General features: G+C 36.7%; 1 protein-coding gene across 10 annotated transcripts in view; it reads right to left on the minus strand.

The window, feature by feature from the left end:
- The window catches only part of HECW1 (HECT, C2 and WW domain containing E3 ubiquitin protein ligase 1), a 296,682-nt gene that overhangs the window by 28,820 nt on the left and 246,579 nt on the right, over positions 1-21,283 (minus strand). For 8 of the 10 annotated variants that reach the window (XM_087892401.1, XM_034416519.3, XM_087892406.1 and 5 more), the window contains 6 exons: positions 18,257-18,442; positions 12,072-12,206; positions 9,505-9,610; positions 5,341-5,437; positions 2,620-2,703; positions 453-562 (listed from right to left, as the gene is read on the minus strand). In XM_087892401.1, coding sequence (XP_087748527.1) covers positions 453-562; positions 2,620-2,703; positions 5,341-5,437; positions 9,505-9,610; positions 12,072-12,206; positions 18,257-18,442 — 718 coding nt within the window. The remainder of the gene's footprint in view (positions 1-452; positions 563-2,619; positions 2,704-5,340; positions 5,438-9,504; positions 9,611-12,071; positions 12,207-18,256; positions 18,443-21,283) is intronic. The other 2 variants (XM_087892405.1, XM_087892404.1) reach the window with 1 other exon arrangement.

Below are 21,283 nucleotides of genomic sequence, written 5' to 3' on the forward strand. Positions count from 1 at the left end.
GAAAGCTTTCAGCTATTAGGACTCTAGCTGTAGGTATTCATTTGCTTTGAAGCTAACATCACAAAAGTAGCAAATTAACAGTGCATAAAGTAGGAAAGAAAGTGAGAACTGTCAACCACCTTTCTTTTTTGGCAGAGCATTCCTCAGATGACATATAAACTAAAATATGCATTTATAATGGGTACAAAAATATTAGGGAAAATTTGTTTTAGACAAAGTCTTGTAGGCTGCTATTGATCTGCTTTGAAACACAGAAATAAATTGTTCAGCCTTATGCAAAGAGAATATTGACAAAAATATCTTTTGTCATATTTTTCTATGGAGGAGGGAAGAGAGGGAGATCTAAAAAACAAGGCAGTGTGTGTTCTTTGGCTGCTGTATTTTTTGGAATAGGAATACAAAATAATAGGAAACAAATCTAGCACTTGAGAATCCACTCTCAAGTGCTTTACCTGGAGAATTCTGAGGTGATGAACAGGGTGAACAACGGGGAGAAAAGCTGTAACCAGGATGGAAGGCTGATTGAAGAGGAATGTAGGACATAATGTCTTCTTCAAAAAGACTAGAAGGGAGAGAAATATGAGAACTTCATTATGTGTAAAAATGCCCAGAAATATGAAGTTCAGGGGCAATTTTGGTTTACTTTATGTGTTGTACAGACTGCTTGCCTTAGATGACAACCTCTTAAGAGGGTTTAAAGTTCTTCCAGCCAAAGCAAGTACTGTACAAAAAATTATTTAAGTGAAAGAGATCAAACTTATTTGATCTCCTCAACCAATTCCATGTTAGTGTTTGTAAGTAATATAAGAGAATCTTGGTTTCCTGTTGCTTCTTACAGATTCCAAGTCTGAGAATAAAAATTGAACTAGAAGAGGTTGAACTACAATAGAAGACCTCCAAAGCCAGAATAACTGTGTTATTCTGTTCTGTTCTGAACAAAAAGAACCTTTCTAAATTTGGAAAACTTTCTTTACAAAAAGCCAATACTGCACATAAAATACAAACATATTTTCACCACATATTTCCACTTAATCTTCTCTTTCAAAGGCCATTAATAGGTTGTTCTAGTTCTAGGATTGCTCATACTTTTCTAATAACATTCTTGACCTTGACAACCAAAATTATGTAGAATTTCCTTTCCTTTTTTTTAACGATGAGTTTTATTGATATAAGTATGAAGTAGCTACTCTTGGAAGGAAGGATTTAGATATGGAAAGAAATCATTTAATTATTAAGTATATTGAATTCTGGATTCCAGTGGGGAAAATAGTCAATTACAGTGTCCATAAATTTACGCTGTGTCATAACTGTGATCTTGAGGGAATACTCTTGTCGCTCAACTCATCAGCCAATCAGAAGATCTCCATTTCCATGACTTGTTCATGAGGAATGAGAAACTGGAGGGTAAATTGATTGATTAAGTTCTGGAGAAAGAAACCCACTCCAGAAACTTTTGATTTATGGCCTCTTAAGTGGTTAAAATTTTAAACTCTTTACTGGAACAAGATGTTATTACTGAAGTTGAACAAATTATCTGGAGACAACTGAGATGGATTCACTGCATTTACAAATGTAACTGAATAATCATTTAAAAACTGAAAAATGTTGTGAATTGTTATGTTAAAATGAAATAGAAGACATTTATTGGAGTTACTTCCTGGAAACTATAAACAGATACTAGAAGATACTAGAAGAAAACAGGAGTCAGAAATTTATTTACAGGACTTAAGAATGGTTAGCAGGAAGAAGAAAAAAATATATAAAATTGCTATATCCAAATATGATTAAATAAGGAATTCTTATATTTGGTGAACGTGAACGATTGTTCATTTTGGAAATATCTAATGGGGTAATGGATTAGTTTTTGATATCTAAATGTTGCTATTTTAACCGTTCAGTCCTGTCCGATTCTTGGCAACTTTATAGGCAAGTGCTTTCCATGTTATCCTGTCAAGCACAGTATATTCAGTTGTTCAATGTTCATATTTGTATCAGTTTTGATGTTATCAAATCAGTGAGTTACTTGCTTACCTCTTCTTATTCCACTAGTCATTCCAAAATAGGGGGTGATTATTTTTAATAATGTTTAATATTGTTATGAATGGAACAAAGATTAAATAGAAAAGGTACTCTATTTTTATATTATTGGGTATTTTATAAATTTTTACTGGATCTTTTACTGGATGTTTAATAAGGAAAGGTGAAGATTTAGAAATGAGTTTATAAAAAAGGATATGTAGTATGGATTGAAGAGCTATCTGTTGTATTTTAGGAGACAGTAATGAGTTGTTAATGGAGCCACCTTTGAGTTTTTTGCAAGAAACAAAGAGAAATGTAATTTTGATTTTGATTTTTGATGATTTGAATTATTGGAATTATGGAAGTAATATAGGCTATTGCCAAATTTAGATAAGAGTTGGAGGTACTTTTTATCTATAGCTGGATCAAAGAAAGTCAGAAGCCATTTTTTCTTTAAATTTTCTTTTCTTTTCTTTTTGCACTTTTATCTTGCTTTTTGTCTGATCCTTTTTTTTTCTTTCTTTTTCTTGGTTCTTAACTTTTTATTCCTGTTTTTTTAAATTTAATAAAATTGTACTAGAAATAATTATTGTATATTACCTTAGAAGTATTACTAAATCTGCATCACAGGACAATTTTTCAAGTCCATGTGTACCTTCTGTTCGAATATAATGAATCTTCTCCCTAGGGAATTAACATATATATATATATATATATATATATATAAAAACTGATATACTATTAAAGAAAAGCTAGATACATTCCTTTTGATCTACACTGATCCATTTCTCTTCCAAAAGCTAATATAAAACAGTTAGTGCAGAAACATAAGTTGGTTTTCTCTTATAAAGCTTGGTAATGTTTGTATCCAAATCAACTTACAATGCATGTAAGTTCTGATGAAAAATTCTTTGAAATTAACATTGTTCAGAAATGTGCAGTCCAGATTATACGAGAAAAGGAAAAGTTGTAAAGAAAGTATAGTGGACAGTTATTTGGCAAACAAAATTATAATGGAATAATTGATTAAAAGAGTCTTAAAACATTATTTGAAGTTATTACTGAAATTAGTTTAAAACAAAAGAGAACAAAATAAACAATTTGACAGTCATCATCACCTAATGGAAAATGATCACCTAATGGAAAAGTGTATTTTAAAAACAATTTATTAATGTGACTCATCTAAATTTTATAAATGTTTGTCTTCTGGAACCAAACTGAAGTCTTTGGAAGTAAATATCTTTTTGTCTAGACCTATAAATTAAATCAGACTAGTCAAACAAACAGACAAACAAACAAACAAACAAACAAACAAACAAACAAACAAACACATAAAACACCAAGGAGGAAAAATAAAGCAAGAGAAAGAAGGCAAGCGTGGTTGAAATTTGCGACCTTCACTGTGGCTTCCCTTAACCTGTCAATGGGGGAACCAGAAGGAGGTCAAAAATGGCAACCATATGACATCATATCCAATGACCATGCAAGATTTGCCTAGCAATAATCGGGCTTTGGGCACTTGGTCCGGAAAAGGTTAGCCATCACTGAACTAGTACAAATGACCTGATATACTGATCTCTACCTATCATGCCTAACTTTGAAATTAATCAATCTTTAGATCTACCTTTTTTTAGATTGTAACAATGGTGTTATGGTGGGTTTATATATATGGGCATTTGTCAAGCATCAAATGTTGCCAAAATATGCCCTTCTGGATGGCATTTTAGCTTGGTATTTTACAAATTATCATTGTGATCCAAACATCAGTCAACTAAGGGTGAATGGGCGGCTATACAAATTTTCTCAAATAAATAAATAAATTGACAAGTCATATTTAGGGATGTGGAGTGTTTCAAATCCAAAGATGAAAATGTACTTCAGAGAGAGCATGGATCTGCATTATCACACTATTAGTGTTCTTTGAAGAACCGGAATCTTTTCTTGAGTTACCTCAATAGCCGCTCAATCTCAGGAAAATACATGTTTGGATTAACAAGGAATTTGCAGCATGCAACAAGGCATTTCAGAGTGGATGTAAGCATACTGTCAACATCTATAGCCTTTTCAAGAAGGTGCCAACAGATGTGGCAAGCACATCTGTGTCTACTCCAAAGCATCTTTTCATCTTCTGATATAAAGCACTGTACATTCCAAATTATATTTATGCACCATGATAAGAGATTTCTTAATCTAGTTATAACTGATATTTATACTGCTGATATAAGCTCTTTATTATACATCTACAGTACAAAGTAAAACCACATTACTGTATACTTTTCAGTCCCTAATATTCTGTTGTTCAGTCGCTAAGTTGTGTCTGACTTTTCACAACCCCACATGATTCCTTTCTCCTTCATTTGAGAAATTTTCCCAAATTCATATTCATTGCATTGATGATACTACTGTATCTAACTATCTCATCCTCTATTGTCCCTCTCTTCCACTACTATTTTAAAAGAGTAAAGTATTAGTATTATTAATCAACGGTGTTCTCACTATAGATGTTTTGCAACTAGTCCTCAATATACAACCACAATTGGGATTGGAATCTCCTTTGTAAGTTTGTGCAATCATAAAGCCAGTCATCATATGACCAGACCTGATTTTACTACAATTTTTACCATGGTCATTAAAAGAAAATCACTGCATTTGATTTAAACGAATTACAGGTAGACCTCAACTTACATGACCATTCAAAATTACAACGGCACTAAAAAAAGTGAGTTCTGACAGTTTTTTACACTTATGACCATTGTAGCATCTTCATGGTCATGTGTTCAAAATTTGGAAGCTTACCAGCTGGTTCATATTTATGACAACTGCAGTTTCCTGGAAGAATATAATCACATTTTATGACCTTCTGACAAGCTAAGTCAATAGGCAAACCAGATGCACTTAACAACCATGTTATTAACTTAACTTAACACCAGTAATGAATCACTTAACAACTATGGTAAGAAAGATTGTAAAATGGGACAATGATTCGCTTAACAAATGTCTCACTTAGCAACATACATTTTGGGCTCCATTGTGGTTGTAAATTGAGGACTACCTCTGTGCAGATTAAATTTCTGGTCCCGGTGACCAACACAGATTGGATCTTGAAGTCTAGCTATAAATTAGGTAAACAATAACTTCAATCTTCTAATTGAAAAAAAAGCAAATTAATTTGGAATCTTATGAGCAAAAAGCACATGTTACCTATCTATCTAGTTTCTTATTGTCTATAGTAACCAACAAACTCCATGTTACTCACACTTTGGGTCTTTCCTATCTTAGCTTCATCAGAGTATTCAGTAATTAAGCTATAGACTGTTGTACCTGAGTGCATGGTTCCTAGCCAAACTTGGCTGACGCTCCTGCAGCATTTCAAAAATATTAGGCTGGCGTAGAAATGCGACTATTTTGTCATTGTATGCTGAAAAAGCACAAAAACATCCCAGTTTGAAATCATTCTTCTGTTTTATTTATTTTTTCTTAAATTTTGTTTTATAAATTATAAAATATGCAAATGCTTTAATAATTTGAAAACAATAGCACTTCATTTATGTTCTCATGAATTGCAGAGCATCTCGCTGAAATATTTTGCACAGCTACATGTCTATGGAGATTTTCAATCATCCAGGTCATATTGTCCCAAAAATGCTTTTTTCAAATGTTTCGCTTCTCAATCAAGAACTGAACTGAACAAGCTTCTTGGATGAGAAGCAAAACGCTGCCAAAGGAAAAAAAACCCAAGACAATCCAGTTGCCTTTTCGTAAAAGAACCTTTGGTCCTTTACATATAACAGATATGCTACTGACCAGAATTCATAGCATAATGATAGGGAATATATTGTCACAGCATACTCACTCAGGGTTTAGGATTGTTCATGCTACTCTAGGCACCGGAAAAGACGCCTGGAGAGCAATTGGAGGGCCAGCCTTTCTGAATCTGACCGGACACTGGTAAGATCTCATATTAAGAATTACCTAGTGGCGATAAAAGCAGCAAAGTGTAATTATTTTGTTGCTCTTATTGTGTCATCAGATAACCGCCTAGCCGCCCTATTTAGGGTGACCCGCTCCTTGCTCTACCAGGGAGTGCAGGAGGACCCCTTGGAGGGTAGAGCTGAGGACTTTGTACAGTATCTGCATGACAAAATCACTCAGATTCGGGAAGACCTGGACTCCAACTGGGTAGTTCCAGGGCGGATGACTGAGGCAGGTCTTGAGAATGTTATCTGGGATGAGTTTGATCCTGTGACTCCTGATGACGTGGACAGGATTCTGGGTAGACTGAATGCGACCACATGTTTGTTGGACCCGTGCCCCTCCTGGTTAGTGCTGGCTTCTCGGGAGGTGACGTTAGGCTGGCTCCAGGGGATTATAAATGCTTCATTGGGCGAGGGTGACTTCCCCGCCGCCTTGAAATAGGCGGTGGTGAGGCCTCTCCTCAAGAAGCCTTCCCTGGACCTGGCAGTGTTGGCTAACTATCATCCAGTCTCCAACCTTCGCTTTGTGGTGAAGGTTGTTGAGAGTGTGGTTGCGCGACAGCTCCCCCAGCACCTGGATGAAACGGTGTATCTGGATCCGTTCCTGTCAGGCTTCAGGCCTGGGTACAGCATGAAAATGGCATTGGTCGCGTTGGTTGATGATCTCTGGAGGACTCGGGATAGAGGTTGCTCCTCTGTCCTGGTCCTATTAGATCTCTCAACGGCTTTTGATACCATCGACCACGGTATCATGCTGCACCGGTTGGAAGAGTTGGGGGTGGGGGGCACTGTGTTGTGGTGGTTCTCCTCCTTTCTCTCCGACCGGTTGCAGTCTGTGTTGGCAGGGCGGCAGAGGTCGACCCCGAGGTGCCTCATATGTGGGGTGCCACAAGGGTTGGTCCTCTCGCCCCTTCTGTTCAACATTTATGTAAAGCCGCTGGGCGAGATCATCCTTGGTTTCGGGGTGGAGTACCATCAGTACGCTGGCAACACTCAGCTGTACATCTCGACCCCGGACCACCCCAACGATGCCCTTGAAGTGATATCCCGGTGCCTGGAGGCCGTGTGGATCTGGATGGGGAGAAACAGGCTCAGGCTCAACCCATCCAAGACCGAGTGGCTGTGGTTTCTGACGTCCCGATATAGTCAGTTGGTGCCATCACTGACTATTGGGGGAGAATCGCTGGTCCCCACGGAGAGGGCTCGCAACTTGGGTGTCCTCCTGGATTCACAGCTGTCTTTAGAAGAGCACTTGACGGCCGTGACCGGGAGGATTTTTCATCAGGTTCGCCTGATTCGCCAGTTGCGCCCCTTTCTGGATCGGGACTCCTTACGCACGGTCACTCATGCCCTCGTCACTTCCCGCCTGGACTACTGTAACGCTCTCTACATGGGGGTCCCCTTGAGGAGCACCCGGAGGCTCCAACTGGCACAGAGTGCGGCCACGCGGGTGGTTATGGGAGCGACATGGCGTTCCTATGTAACACCTCTCCTGCGCGAGCTGCACTGGATCCCGATGGTCTTCTGTGTGCGCTTCAAAGTTTTGGTTACCACCTTTAGAGCGCTCCATGGCTTAGGACCTGGTTATCTATAGGACTGCCTGCTGCCACCAGTAGCCTCCCACCGGCCGGTACGCTCTCACAGAGAGGGACTCCTCAGGGTGCCATCGGCCAAACAATGTCGACTGGCGACACCCAGGGAGAGACCCTTCTCTGTGGGGGCACCTACTATCTGGAATGAGCTCCCCCGGAGATACGGAGAATCCCGGATCTGCGCACCTTCCGCCGCGCTCTCAAGACTTTTTTATTCCATCAGGCTGGCCTGGCCTAACTTTCCCTTTTTCCCTTTTAAAATGTAAATTTTAAATCTGTTCTTAATTATTGGGGTGTTTTAAATCTGTCTTGGGCCAAATTGTTTAATTCAGTTTTATTTTGCTTTTAAATTTTGTATTTATGTATTTTATATTGTGGCTGTTCACCGCCCTGAGTCCTTCGGGAGTAGGGCGGTATATAAATCAAATAAAACCTAAACCTAAACCTAAACCTAAACCATTTAATTCTGCTTGCCTCCTTGTACTAGTTGAGCAGCAGGACAGAGAATGTCTGACCTTCATTTAGCCTATGGATATTCTATCAAGGTCTCTCCCTTCCTACAACATCCTTTCTTTCACCTGTCCCTGGAGATGTAAGAGACATAGTAAGAGACATAATAGATATAACAGACTTCTCAGAGCCAGAGTAAGAGAATTGTCATTTATAAAATATAACAGGGACAGGAATTTCTGCACATTCCTCAACTATAATTGATTTGAACACCCCCACTGTTTCCAGACAAGCTCTGTCCCCCGATTGCTTCAAAAAGCAAATTCCCCAGGCTTAACTGGAGTGAGCAAAAAGATCAAAGAATCTTTTCTTGAATTAGTTTATTTATTACTTGATTACTGAAGTGCACACAGCCAATATCCTGGATTCTGAAACCTAATCCCTTTTTTCCTTTCAATACATATGGTTAATAAGATCCCAAAAGGATCCAGACTCTAGAGTCTGCAAGGGAAACTGGATGTGTGTACCTTAGCATTCCATTGTCAGTAAATTTCTTCAGGCAGAAACTGTCTGACCTTCTTGCAAAAGGGGTAAGACTGCTGCTTGTTTCTCTAATATAGGAAAAATATGCTGATGTTCTTTAGTATTTTGCATCATTCTGTTTTCCAGACTTTGAGAAGTCTACTATAAGAGCCACATTGGAAGTACTGCAGTTGCTTTAGCTGTCCCACAACTTTTTTGAAATATTTTGGCTTATATTATGCAAAGATAGCCAAGTGGGAATAAATAGGTATGCGTTCTACTAAGAAAAAAAAATAAGACTTGCATTTGGGCCTATTCTTTAGCACATCCATGATTTGCTGTTCTGAAAACAAACAAACAAACAAAAAACTTCTTTAAATTCCAAAAGGGTGTGCCTAAGGAAGCCCGTCCCAGCCCATCTGAAGTAACAATTTATTTAACATTTTTCCTTGCCTTGTCATATGCTGTTTTTATGTATGCTATATTTATAGATGTGGTCCCTATGTTTTATGGATTTAATAGTTTTTGTTTTCATATGTTATGAGCTGTGTTGTAAAGTATAAACCAGAAAGATTGCTTATACATAATGGCATTAATACATGAATGCAATATATTTAGAGTGATTTACCAATAGCTAAATTAGATATTCAATACCACTGCTAAATCTGGTAATTATGTTATTTCTAAAGAGTTCTAGCCAAGAGGATGGGAAGGTACGATTTCCAATGAAGCAGCAGTTTTATTGCTTGTTAATGAACACTTTCTTTGTTGTGGTTCAGTACCCAGAAGGGATTGATAAACCTGTTGCAATAACTCATTCGTCCATTAAATGAAGCCACATTTCTTAAATGAAAAAATAACAGCAGAAATTGCAGTAAGCCTTTTATTTTGACTAAGAAAATTTAGTAAATATTATCTGAACTCACTTGAAAAGCAGTGATACATACCAAGAGGCAAGGATTCATGATGGTGCTGATTTCGAATTGCTGCTACTAGGCTGTTGGCTGGTCTGGTCAACAAAGAAACCCCTCTGTTTCGAGAGACTTCTGATGCCTGAAATAAAGAATTCCTATAATTATATTGTGAGTATTGAAAGAAAAAAGTTGAACTGATTTTTTAAAAAAAAATATATGTATTTATAAAAAACCATAGCCAAGACAGAATATGCAAACTAGCGAAGTGTTGAAAAAATGAAAATACTGTATTTTTTGGAGTATAAGACAAACTTACCCCCCGTAAAAGAGGCTGAAAATTTGGGTGCGTCTTATACTCCGAAAGTAGCTTTTTTGAAGCTTTTTTTCAGCCCTAACGAGGTGCTCGCGAGTGAAGCGATCTTCCGGCTTTGCCTGCTCCCTCCAATTCTCAGCTGTGCTTTAGAACCTTTTTTTCAGCCCTAACAAGAGCAATATCCGTGCTTTGCCTGCTTTTCTCATTGCTGCTCCCTCTTAGCTGTGCTTTAGAAGCTATTTTTCAGCCCTAACGAGGAGCTAGCGAGTGAAGGATCTTCTGAGCTTCACCTGCTTTTCTCATTGCTTCTCTCTCCAAAGATCAGCTGTGCTTTAGAAGCTGTTTTTTATCCCCAAGCAGGGGATAAAAAGTGCATGCGTGCGCTCAAAACCAGCAAACTAATGTGCTGAAGCTGATCAGACTAAGGACACTAGCCAGATGAATACCTGGTAGGCAGATTTTTTCCCCCCTATTTTCCTCTAAAAAAACCTAAGCTGCGTCTTATACTCTAGTGTGTCTTATACTCCGAAAAATATGATATTACTTTGTTATTTGATGGCATGAGAATATTTAAAATCATTATCCCACTTTAGGCTACAGTCTTGTAATTTTTTATGATTTTACTGATTCGGGAAATGTAATGAAAAAAAAATCTTCCAGTGGAATTAGGATGTAGGCATGAAAGTTATCATTTCTCTTCTCTGTCTAGTCAGCATGACTACATACAATAATCTTAAAGAATAAAATTCTTAACTATCATGTGTATTGAATAGAATGACTGGATTAGGGGTAGCAGTGTAGAAAGTGCAATTATTTATTTATATTCCATACTTCTTATGAAAGAATGAAATTTACATACATAAATAACTAAATATCCTTTTTATATGTGGCACTAGGGTGGACCTGGCTACTTGAACCTCCTCTTCTCTCGGAGGCACACCCAGGCAGATAGAAGGCTGCACACAAAGCGACCTGAGAATTTCTGTCACTGGTCCAAAGTGCTTTATTCCCAATTAGGGACAGCTGACACAGGTCCTATTCACAGTTCTCTGCTCTTGAATATAATTTGTATAGAAATTAACTTCAGCCATAGTGGCACCACTAAATGTGCCCAGCAGAAAGGAAAATTAAATTGAGGCCCAGGTACTTCAGAAACAAGGGTCAGAGAAAAGATATGAATACATAAGGGCAATTCATCCCATGGCAAATTGCCCAGGGCCATGTGGCAGGGGAGGAGTGGTGAGGAAGGAGGGGAGGGGAATGGGCAGCTGGGGAAGATCACCTGTGGTGGATCAGCTGGACCATTGGGCCAGGATGAAGCAGGTAGGGCCAGGAAGCTGTGGTAAATTGACCCATTCGAAATCAGAAGATGGAGGCCATGGCATTAATAACTAATCTCATTATTTCTATGATTGACATAGAACTGTGCTCCCTATGAGGCTGCCGGTAGAAACTGTAGGCTACAATCAAGCATAGAATTGCACTAGGCAGCCTTTTACTGGATGAGACCTATTGGATTAATATAACATTTCTCATGTGGCACAGTATTGCCTATCAGTAGGCTACTAATCAACCCCTTGTCACATATGAAGCTCTATATGAATTGACACCTAGATAATTATAGGACTGGCCATTTAAAACTTGATCTATAAAGAATGCACTTCACAATTAAAGTTTTTAAGAGGACCTCTACTATGAGAAACTTTGGGTGGGGAAGTGAAAAATCCCCCCCCCCGATTATACACTGTATAAAAGACTTCACTCCCAAAAATTCAGATAGAATCATACATGATGGACATTAGGAAGATAATGTCAAGTCAAAATGGAGCTGTTCCAGACAGTATTTCCCATTTGATATGACTGAGCTGAATTGAAGCTTTATTGTATGTTTGTAGAATATTATGTCTAATTATTATTAATATTATGTCTATTATGTTTTAAAAATTACTTTTATGTTTATTAGAATTTGATGCAATCCACCAAAAATCCATATAGAATCAGCAGTATGCAAATGTTATAACCAATACTATTTCCAGTTTCCCTGTTTTTTTTACAGGTGTAAATCTAACAACTATATAAGATGGTCAGGCTGTATAAACCCATGTAAAACTGCTACTAACATGCAGATTAATTTCCCAGAGATAAGCAAATAAATAATCAGTTGTAATTCCTTTAGAAAAAGTCATATAACAGTGCTATTTAAAGCTCACACTAAAAATTAGCATCTGCTTTTACTAAAATAAATCTGAAGAAATTCTTAGGTTCTATTTAGGTTATATTTATGTACCTCTCCAGCGCTGTAACTACGGAGTCTCTGAAGATGCTGCCTGTGGGTCAAATGATTGGGTAGACGGCCATTCTGAAGTGGAATTCTGGGATCAATGAAAGTGGTAGCACGACTATTGTGGTCAACAAAGAAAGACTGCAATAGAAGAATACTAAGAATCAGAAATAATAGTAAGAGAGCTACTGAGTTGGTAATATAGGCTTTTTAAAAAAAATTTATAAAAATTTATAAATTTTAAATTTATAAAGTTTACTTTATTTAAAGGTAAGTTTTTGTGAAAATTCCTAATAAAAAAGTTTCGGGTCTCTTATCTATTTGTAATTTGGTGATTTGTTCTAGCCATTTCTTAATATTGGACCAAAATTTCTTTGCTGCCGGGCATGTCCACCATAGATGGTAAAAGGTGCCTTGTGGATTTTTGCATTTCCAACACACTGAACTGTTTTTCGGGCTTATTTTGGCCAATCTTGTAGGTGACATATGCCACCTGTAAAACATCTTTAGCTGGTTCTCCTTGTATGCCACCGCCATTGTTGTTTTTGTGTTCAATTGCCAGAATTCTTCCCATCTCTCCAATTCTATTGAATATTTAAAATTTTGCATCCATTTAATCATCGTGTTTTTAACTATTTCCTCCTCCATCTTATATCTCAGCAGAAATTTGTAAATTTTACTAATTAGTTTCTCTCCAGAATCTAATATAATTTTATCTAGTTCCTGTTTTTCTTTACATATTTCATACATTTTTATATATTCCTTATGTTTCGATTGTATCTGTGAGAAGGTCCACCAATCAATTTCTCTATTTAACTCTGTTTCCAATTGTTGTTTGGATTTCAGTTTTCCTTGAGGGTCAATTAGGTCTTTATATCTAATTATATTTTTGGGTTCTATCAGGTTTGGATGTTTTAAGGCTTCTGAAGGTGAAAACCAGATCGGGATTTTTGTATATTGTTGTTTTTTAATTTTTAACCAGATTAGTAATAAAGCATTTCTAAGTGTATGTCTTTTAAAATAGGTGTGTGACTTGTACTTTTCATCCCATAAGAAGGAATGCCAGCCCATTTGTAGGTCATGGCCCTCAATAGATAATATTCTGCTATTATTCAATTCCATCCAATCTTTAACCCAAACTAGTCCCGCCGCTTGGTAATAAAGTTCCCAATCTGGGAGTGCTGTTCCTCCTCTTTCCTTGGAGTCCTGGAGTAATTTTAAACTTATTCGTGGACGTTTCCCCTGCCATATAAATTTAGAAATCATCTTGTTTAAGCTCACAAAAAAGTTTTTTTCTAATTTTATTGGAGCGACTTGGAACAGGTATAGCAATTTTGGTAGTGTATTCATTTTAATAGTAGAGATTCTTCCCATAAATAAGATTTGTAAGTTTTTCCAATTGTCCAGATCTTTTTTTATCTGTATTATTAGTTTGTCATAATTATTTTCTTTTATAGAGGACGTTCTTGGTGACAGCCAGATACCTAAATACTTAATTTTATTGGTCGCTTGAATTTGTATACTATTCTCCAATTCTATCTCCTGAGTTTTCTTCAGGTTTTTAACTAGTAACTTTGATTTATTTCTATTTATCTTTAAACCAGCCACCTCTCCATAATCTTCTATTTTCTTAAGCAGCTTTAGTACTACTTCTAACGGTTCCTCTGCTATAAGTAAAAGATTGTCGCCAAAAGCCTGGGTCTTGTATTCTTCTCGTCTCACTTTTAATCCTTTAATTTCTTGGTCCTCCCTAATTTTTTTTAGTAAGATTTCCAAAGATAGAATATACAGTAATGGGGAGAGTGGGCAGCTTTGTCTGGCCCCTTTTGTTATATCAAATTGGTCTGTCATATCATCATTCAGAATTACCTTTGCTATTTGTTTTGTGTAAATTTCTCCTATAATGTTTTCCAAATTCGGTCCAAATTGCATACTCCTTAACAGTTCTTTTAGGAATTTCCAATTTAAATTATCGAATGCTTTTTGGGAATCAAGGAAAACCAGCGCAGATTGTTTCTCTGGGTGGGCTTCGTAATATTCAAGTGCATTTATTATCACTCTCATATTGTTCTTAATTTGGCGGCCCGATTGGAATCCATTTTGGTCCAAATGAATGTAATTGTTCAGTACTTTTTTAAGCCTTTCCGCTATAATTATGGCAAACATTTTGTAATCTGTATTTAGTAGAGATATCGGCCTGTAGTTTTGGATTATTTGGAGATCAGTGCCCTCTTTAGGTATGATGGTAATTATTGCTTCCATCCAAGTCCGTGGAATTTTTGCCTTCTCTAAGGCCTCGTTGTATAACTCCAACATAGTCTCTCCTATTGTTTCTTGCACTGTCTTGTATAGTTCCCCCGATAGTCCATCAGGTCCCGGAGTTTTATTATTCTTTTGTCTTTTCAGTGCTGTATCCAATTCCAACATGGTTATTGGTCTATTTAACATTTCTCTTTGTTTGTCTGTAATGTGAGGCATGTCCGATCTTTGTATGTATTGATGTATCTTTTCTACTTCTACTTCTTGTTTGTATAAGTTGGCATAGAATGTCTGGATGATTTCTTTTTTCTCTTTCCTGCTATAATGAATTTCCCCATTTGAATCTCTAAGTTGATATATCATTCTTTTATCTCTGTCTTTTTTCAATCTATAGGGCAGCTATCTTCCTGTTTTGTTCGCAAATTCGAAGTAATTCTGCTTGACCATTTTTATTTTCTGTGCTAATTCTTTTTGATTCATCAAATTTAAGTTATGTTTTATTGCTTTCCATTCTTCCTTTATCTTTTTGTTCTGGGGGTTTTATTGAAGTTTATGTTCTATATTTTTTAAATCTTCGTGGAGTTTATTTAGCTGCTGTTTTCTTTCTTTGTTCTTTTTCCCTGTGTATGCTATAGTCAGACCCCTTATATATGCATTTGCCGTGTCCCATGTATTCTGAATTGAGGTGTCTTCTTTCTTATTTATTTTGAAAAACAGATCTAATTCTTTTTCTAGCATTTATTTAAATTCTTTTTGTTTACAAATTCTTTGATTCATTGTCTACCTTCTAAACCTTTTAACTCCTTTCCAGTTTACCAGAATTGGGTTGTGGTCTGCCCATTGATTTACTTCTATCTCTGTTTTATCCACCCCGTTTCTGATATTCGTGGTCATCCAAGCCATATCAATCCTGGACCAGGATTGGTGGGGGTGAGAATAGAAAGTGAACTGGTTCTGATCTTCATGAGTTTCCCTCCAAACGTCTCTCAAATTTATTTCCATGGCCATGTCAAAAAATTCTTTGGGAAGAGTCTCCTTTTTTCTCTTGTTCTTTTTACTCGTTTTATAATCTTTTTTCACATCTACTATCGCATTGTAATCTCCAATTAAGCAAATATCTTCGTATTCCAGTTCAACTATTTTATTGTGTAAGCCCTTGAAAAATTCCTGTCGGTTTTGGTTAGGTGCATATATTACTACTAACAGTATTTTCCTATTTTCCAATACTAATTCAATCATAACTGTTCTGCCATCTTCGTCTGCATATAAATTTCGAAAGGATCCAATTTTTAACATAAACCGTCACACCTCTGTTCTTTTTTGAAGTCAAAGATGTATATAGTTTCCCTAGTTTTGAATTTTCTAAGATTTTTTGGTGTCTTTTTTTTATATGTACTTCCTGAAGACAAGTCACATCCCCTCTTATTTTTCGTAGTTTTGTAAAAATTTGGGATTTTTTTTTGGTGCGTTCAAGCCATTAATATTTACAGAAAAAAGTTTCAGGGCCTCTTCCATTGTCTAATGTAGTTGTTTTTTTGTATGTCTTGTTTCCATCCGCGTTTTTGTCCTCGCGCCTCTCTCTTCTCTTTCTTTTTCTTGACTTGTCCTTACTTCCTTCTCTTGTGTTACCTCTATTTGAACTTCTTCTTGACTTCTGCTTTCTGTTTCTTCTTTACTTTCTTGGTCATCTTCCTGGTTGAAGTGTGAGTTGTAAAACTCTCTTGCTTTCTCTAATGTATCTATTTTGTATTTTTTGTCTTCCAAGGTGGCCAGAATCCCCTCCGGTGTTAGCCATCTAAAGGCTATTTTGTATCTATTCAGCTGATTTGTTAGGAACTGGTATTGTTGACGTTGGTTCCTGATTCTTCGGGGTATTTGTTTTAAGACTATGATTTCTTTGCCTTTATATGTCAACGTCCCTTCTCTGGATTTCATATATACCTCATCCCTGGTTGATCTTTTTGAAAATTTAACGTGTACTTCTCTTGCCAAACGGTGCTTTCTTATGTAATTTGTATGGACACGATAGGTTTCGTCTATTTGTCCCTTTATGTCCAATTTATCTTTTTCTGTTATTTTTGCTATTATCTCTGCCATTTTTCTACCAAGGTCTTCATCTTTCTCTTCTGGTATATTTTGGAACTGCAGAAAATATGAAGCTTTTTCCATCTTGAGAATTGCTAAGGAATCAGACAGTTCTTTGTTTATTTGAGAAGTTTTCTGTTCCATTGCCTCTACTTTTGTCTCTACTGAATCTATTTTAGCTTCTGCGTTCCTAATTCTTTGTTCATTTTCAGTTATTGATTGTTGTATGTCTCCAATTCTGTCATTCATATATTTAATATCCCCCCTAACTTCTCCAATTTCATTTTTAATTTCTGTGTGGAGTGATCTCATTTCTTCCTGGTTCTCTGCCATCTTTTCTTGTGTTTTTAATAACATTTCTTGTATCATCGAAAACATACTTTGCATAGCATTTAAAGTCATTTCCGTTTTTTCTTTCTCCTTTTCTTTTCCTACCATACTATCTAGTGTTTTTTGTTGTAATGGTGATGCCACCCCTGTTGTAGTATTTACCACTGTTTTTTTCCCTGTTTTCGTTATAGTAGATATTGTTGACATCTTTAATGCTCAAGAAAAATTTTCCCAGGCTAACATATAATTATTAAATGTTAATTTTCTATCCTCTGTTTCTTTAAATTCTTCAGCTAGTTTTACTTCTATTCTTATAAACTATCACACTTTAATCCCACAGTAATTATTTGCTAAACAGTCGGCTTTACTAAATCAATAATTAATTTAATATTCAATCAATTATCACCTCTTATTTTGCAATATCAATCAAAGAGTCTTAGTTATATTTCATTCAATCCCCTTCCTCTTTTTCCAAATTCTATAAAATCACAACACAATCTATATTTAAAGATTATAAATTATGAATTGTAAGTTATACAATTATAAATTGTAATGTGTATTTCTTCTATCCGTTTAGAATTTCTATTTACTTGCTATCTATACAGTATATACAATATATACAATATGCCCAAACTGTTGGCAGATAAAGACTAAAGAAAAATTACCCCCCCCTTTTTTAGTTGTACTTAGCGTTTTTAGTCCAGTCTCTTCAGTAGCTTAGATATGGCTACTCCTGCTTTCCATTCAAATCCATGTTTCTCCTCTTCCATCTTAGTTTTATCACTACAGTCATTAATAGCCCCAAAAGGCAACTTAATGTTCTTTCAATTCGCCTTAACGCTCAGAGTTCTGTGGTTTATTTATTTATCTTCTTCTCTTGTACTTATTTCTCCACCACTCGGCTGCTTTTCAGAGACTTAGAGTCACTCGTTTCAATACAGCTTAGTCATTCCACGAGGTTATACTTCCTCCGCTGCTGCTCTGTCCTGGCTCGTGCGCTCCTCTCGTAAATCGCTGCCACAGGTTGAATTGTCAGATCGTGCCCCTTCTCGTCCGCGTTCCTTCTTGTCTCGCCACTTCTGGGGGTTCTCTGCTCCGCTCTGCAACTCGAAACCGCTTTCCACTTCACTCTAGATGGCCGCCATCGCTCCTGTCTGCCCTAGGGGTGGACTTCTTCTCCAGCAGATTCGAGGAGTTGTCTTGTGTCCTCTCCGATGCTAGTGCTGCGTCCAGGGGCTTTAAGGCTTCCCCTCATTTCCTGATCTCTATGGGATCGGAAAAGCTCGTAAAGAGCTTCTATTAGAGAATGTTTGGGTTCCAGAGATGGCAGCTGCCATTTCCTCACCCTCCTCATGATGTCGTCACCGCCGGAAGTCTAGTTGGTAATATAGGTTTTAACATGATTTCTAACCTGATTTTTTTAGTTTAAGAAATTAAATGGTTAAATACAGCATGACTAATGTATGTATAATTTTTTTTCCACAGAATTAAATACCAACTTCATTTTATTCCTGTACCTTGCCTTGTTGATCGGTTTTGATTTCCCATCCTCGCGGGAGTTCCAACCTTGTATCAGCAAACATGTTGATGAAATTTACTAGGTCCCTATTATGCTGATACCGTTCAAAATTTCGAGCATCTCTGCGGATTTTCAGAATCATATGTTTCAAACAGGTGCTATTGGTGAAAACTCGATAGGCACTCTGAATACAAAGAAAAAAAGTGGGAGAATTCAAATGCATTGTTGTAAAGTAACCATGATACACTTTTGCCAAACAAAACCCCAACGTATTAATCATGTGTGCCTTTTTAATATAGCAATTACCTACAGCAACAATGAACAGCAAATACCAATCCGGCAAAGGTTCTCCTAACAACAGTCTCAATTGCTCTGCCAGTAGAAACTAAAGTTCCAGAAGGGTTAGGGTTAGAACAAGTATACAGGTAGTTCCTGATTTACAACACTTCACATAGTGACCATTCGAAGTTACAACGGCACTGAAAAAGGGCTTATGATCATTTTTCACACTTATGACCATTGCAGCATCCTCTTGGTCATCTGATCTGCGTTCAGATACTTGACAACTGACTCACATTTATGACAGTTGCAGAATCCTGGGGTCATGCGATCTCCTTTTGTGACCGTCTGACAAGCAAAGTCAATGGGGAACCCAGATTCACTTAACAACCCTGTTACTAATTTAACAACTGCAGTGATTCAGTTAACAAATGTGGTGAGAAAAGTCATAAAATGGGGCAAAAATCATTTAACAAATTTCTCACTTAGCAACATAAATTTTGGGCTCAATTGTGGTCATAAGTTGAGGACTACCCATAGTTCAATTTCCTCCTTCCAAGTCTTGCTACAAAGTCACCCGAGCACTCAGTGCAATTCCTTCTCATGCCCATGCCTGAATCCTCTCTGAATTCCTATTATTTTTTCAGAGTTCTTTGCAATTGTCATTATTAATATACTAATAAATATTCTTCTTTGAATCACATAATTATCAGCCTTTGCTAGTTCATGAGTGACCACCTTTTTCTACATTTTTGAAGGATATTGTCTTTCTTCTTTTCATCTTTTCAATTTTTAGGTTAGAATAGTTACAGATACTGTAACATAGCAGTTCACAAGCTTGAGGAGTGGGAACTTGTGGTTCTCCTAGCAGCACTCTCAGCAATCCCAGACAAGATGGTCAGCTGCAAAGGATGATAGCACTGATCACTGACCAAAATTCAGAAGGTCAAGGGTTTTCTACTCCTATGCTAAGTGCTAGGTAAGCTAACCAAGCCATTTTGTCCTCTATGAAAATTAATGAATCCAATATTTTGCACGTGCCTGAGACCATAAATAAATGTACCAAGTTGCTCACAACTATGATTAGTACGATAACCAATTGCAGAGTAGCTAAATATTCAGTTACCAGAACAAATCTTATGATTTGGAAAATAATTACTAAACTTTTGGCAAGAAGTTCATAAATTCAGAGCAAATTTCAGATGAAATGTGGGTAAAGTTCTACTATTTATTATTAGAATACATTCAGTCAAATATCCATATTCTCAACAAGCGAGCTTCTTTATATGTTCTACAGACAATTCATTGTCCCACTACAACAGGGGTCAGCAACCCACGGCTCTGGAGCTGCATGTGGCTCTTTCATCCCTCTGCTGCAGTTCCATTGATCAAAATATGTGTTACAACTGCCAATGTGCAATACCCGCTGGCATGCGATTTATTGAGCTTTTCGACCCCCAGTAGGCCAACCATGGATAAATCCAAGAAAAGAAAAGTTTCAGAAGAAAACAGAACATTTAATTCAACTACATATGCTAGTTCTGTGGCCTCACAGGAAATATTCAGGTACGGGAAATGATTCCAAAATACATACTAGCACATGTAATTACTTACTGTAGGATGGAAATAGGCAAATGTGTATTCTCTGTTTTCAACTCACTCTTTCTGATTAATAATGACAGGCTATGGAAACTATAATCCAAAACCCACAGTAAATATTCTTTATTTAGGGAAGTGAGGTGTTAGGCTCCCAGTGTTTTCTTTTCTGTGGGTCCAAATGGCTCTTTGCGTGTTTAAGATTGCCGACCTCTGCACTACAATATCAATAAGGGGAAGCACCAGGCCTCTATTGAGGCCTACATATTGTGAAGGTTTAGAAAAAGGGGATTACATAAGGATATAATAAAATAAAATCACTAATTTAAAAAAATCTGTAAACTGATGGATTAAACTATTCAGCATAATATCTCTATTTCTCATTCTCCAAAATAAAACTACTAAATCTGTTAAAGATGGAAATAATGCCTTGAATTATATTCAACTAAATCTGTGGCACATCTCCTTTTCTCATAAAATCTTTTGGAAAATTGAGGAATCCTCTGGAGGAAAATTAAGGGAATTCATGGATTGAATCTAAGTGAAAGTCTTACTGCAAAAAGAATAAGCTTACATAACACTGAGTGAATCATGTTGATATTTAGACTCTTTTTTTCTTGAAATTTTATATTTAAGAGGAATTATTCAGACCAAGATAACAATTTGATTTTTGTTCTTATTGGAGATTTGGAGATTTAAACACAAAGCCAGCTGGGTGACAGCTTGGGCCAGTTGTGCTCTCAGTCCTAGAAAGATGGCAGTGGCAAACCAAGAAACTACAGGGGCTTGCCCAAGCATTACCAGGAATTAAAGCTTTCTTGAAGGCACACATTTATTATTTATAAGGCCCAAAAAACTGAATGACCAATAGCTGGCAGCAATACAGTTAAACCTATAAATAATGTCTACTCTGTTACAATTAAAATTTTGCAATGAAATTAAAAGCAGGAGAGGTCTATCTGCTGTGTTTGTTCCTGAATGCTGAAACGGAACAATCTTAATATAGACCTATTGCCTATAGATTTATTTGTATACAAATAGTGATGTATACACCACCTTTTCAGATTCTAAATATAGAACTTTATGCTGTATACACCACCTTTTCAGATTCTAAATATAGAACTTTATGGTTCTATATCTTATTGCCTAT

This window comes from Pantherophis guttatus, chromosome 4 (assembly GCF_059756535.1).
Source record: "Pantherophis guttatus breed Tessera chromosome 4, ASM5975653v1, whole genome shotgun sequence".
NCBI lineage: Eukaryota > Metazoa > Chordata > Lepidosauria > Squamata > Colubridae > Pantherophis > Pantherophis guttatus.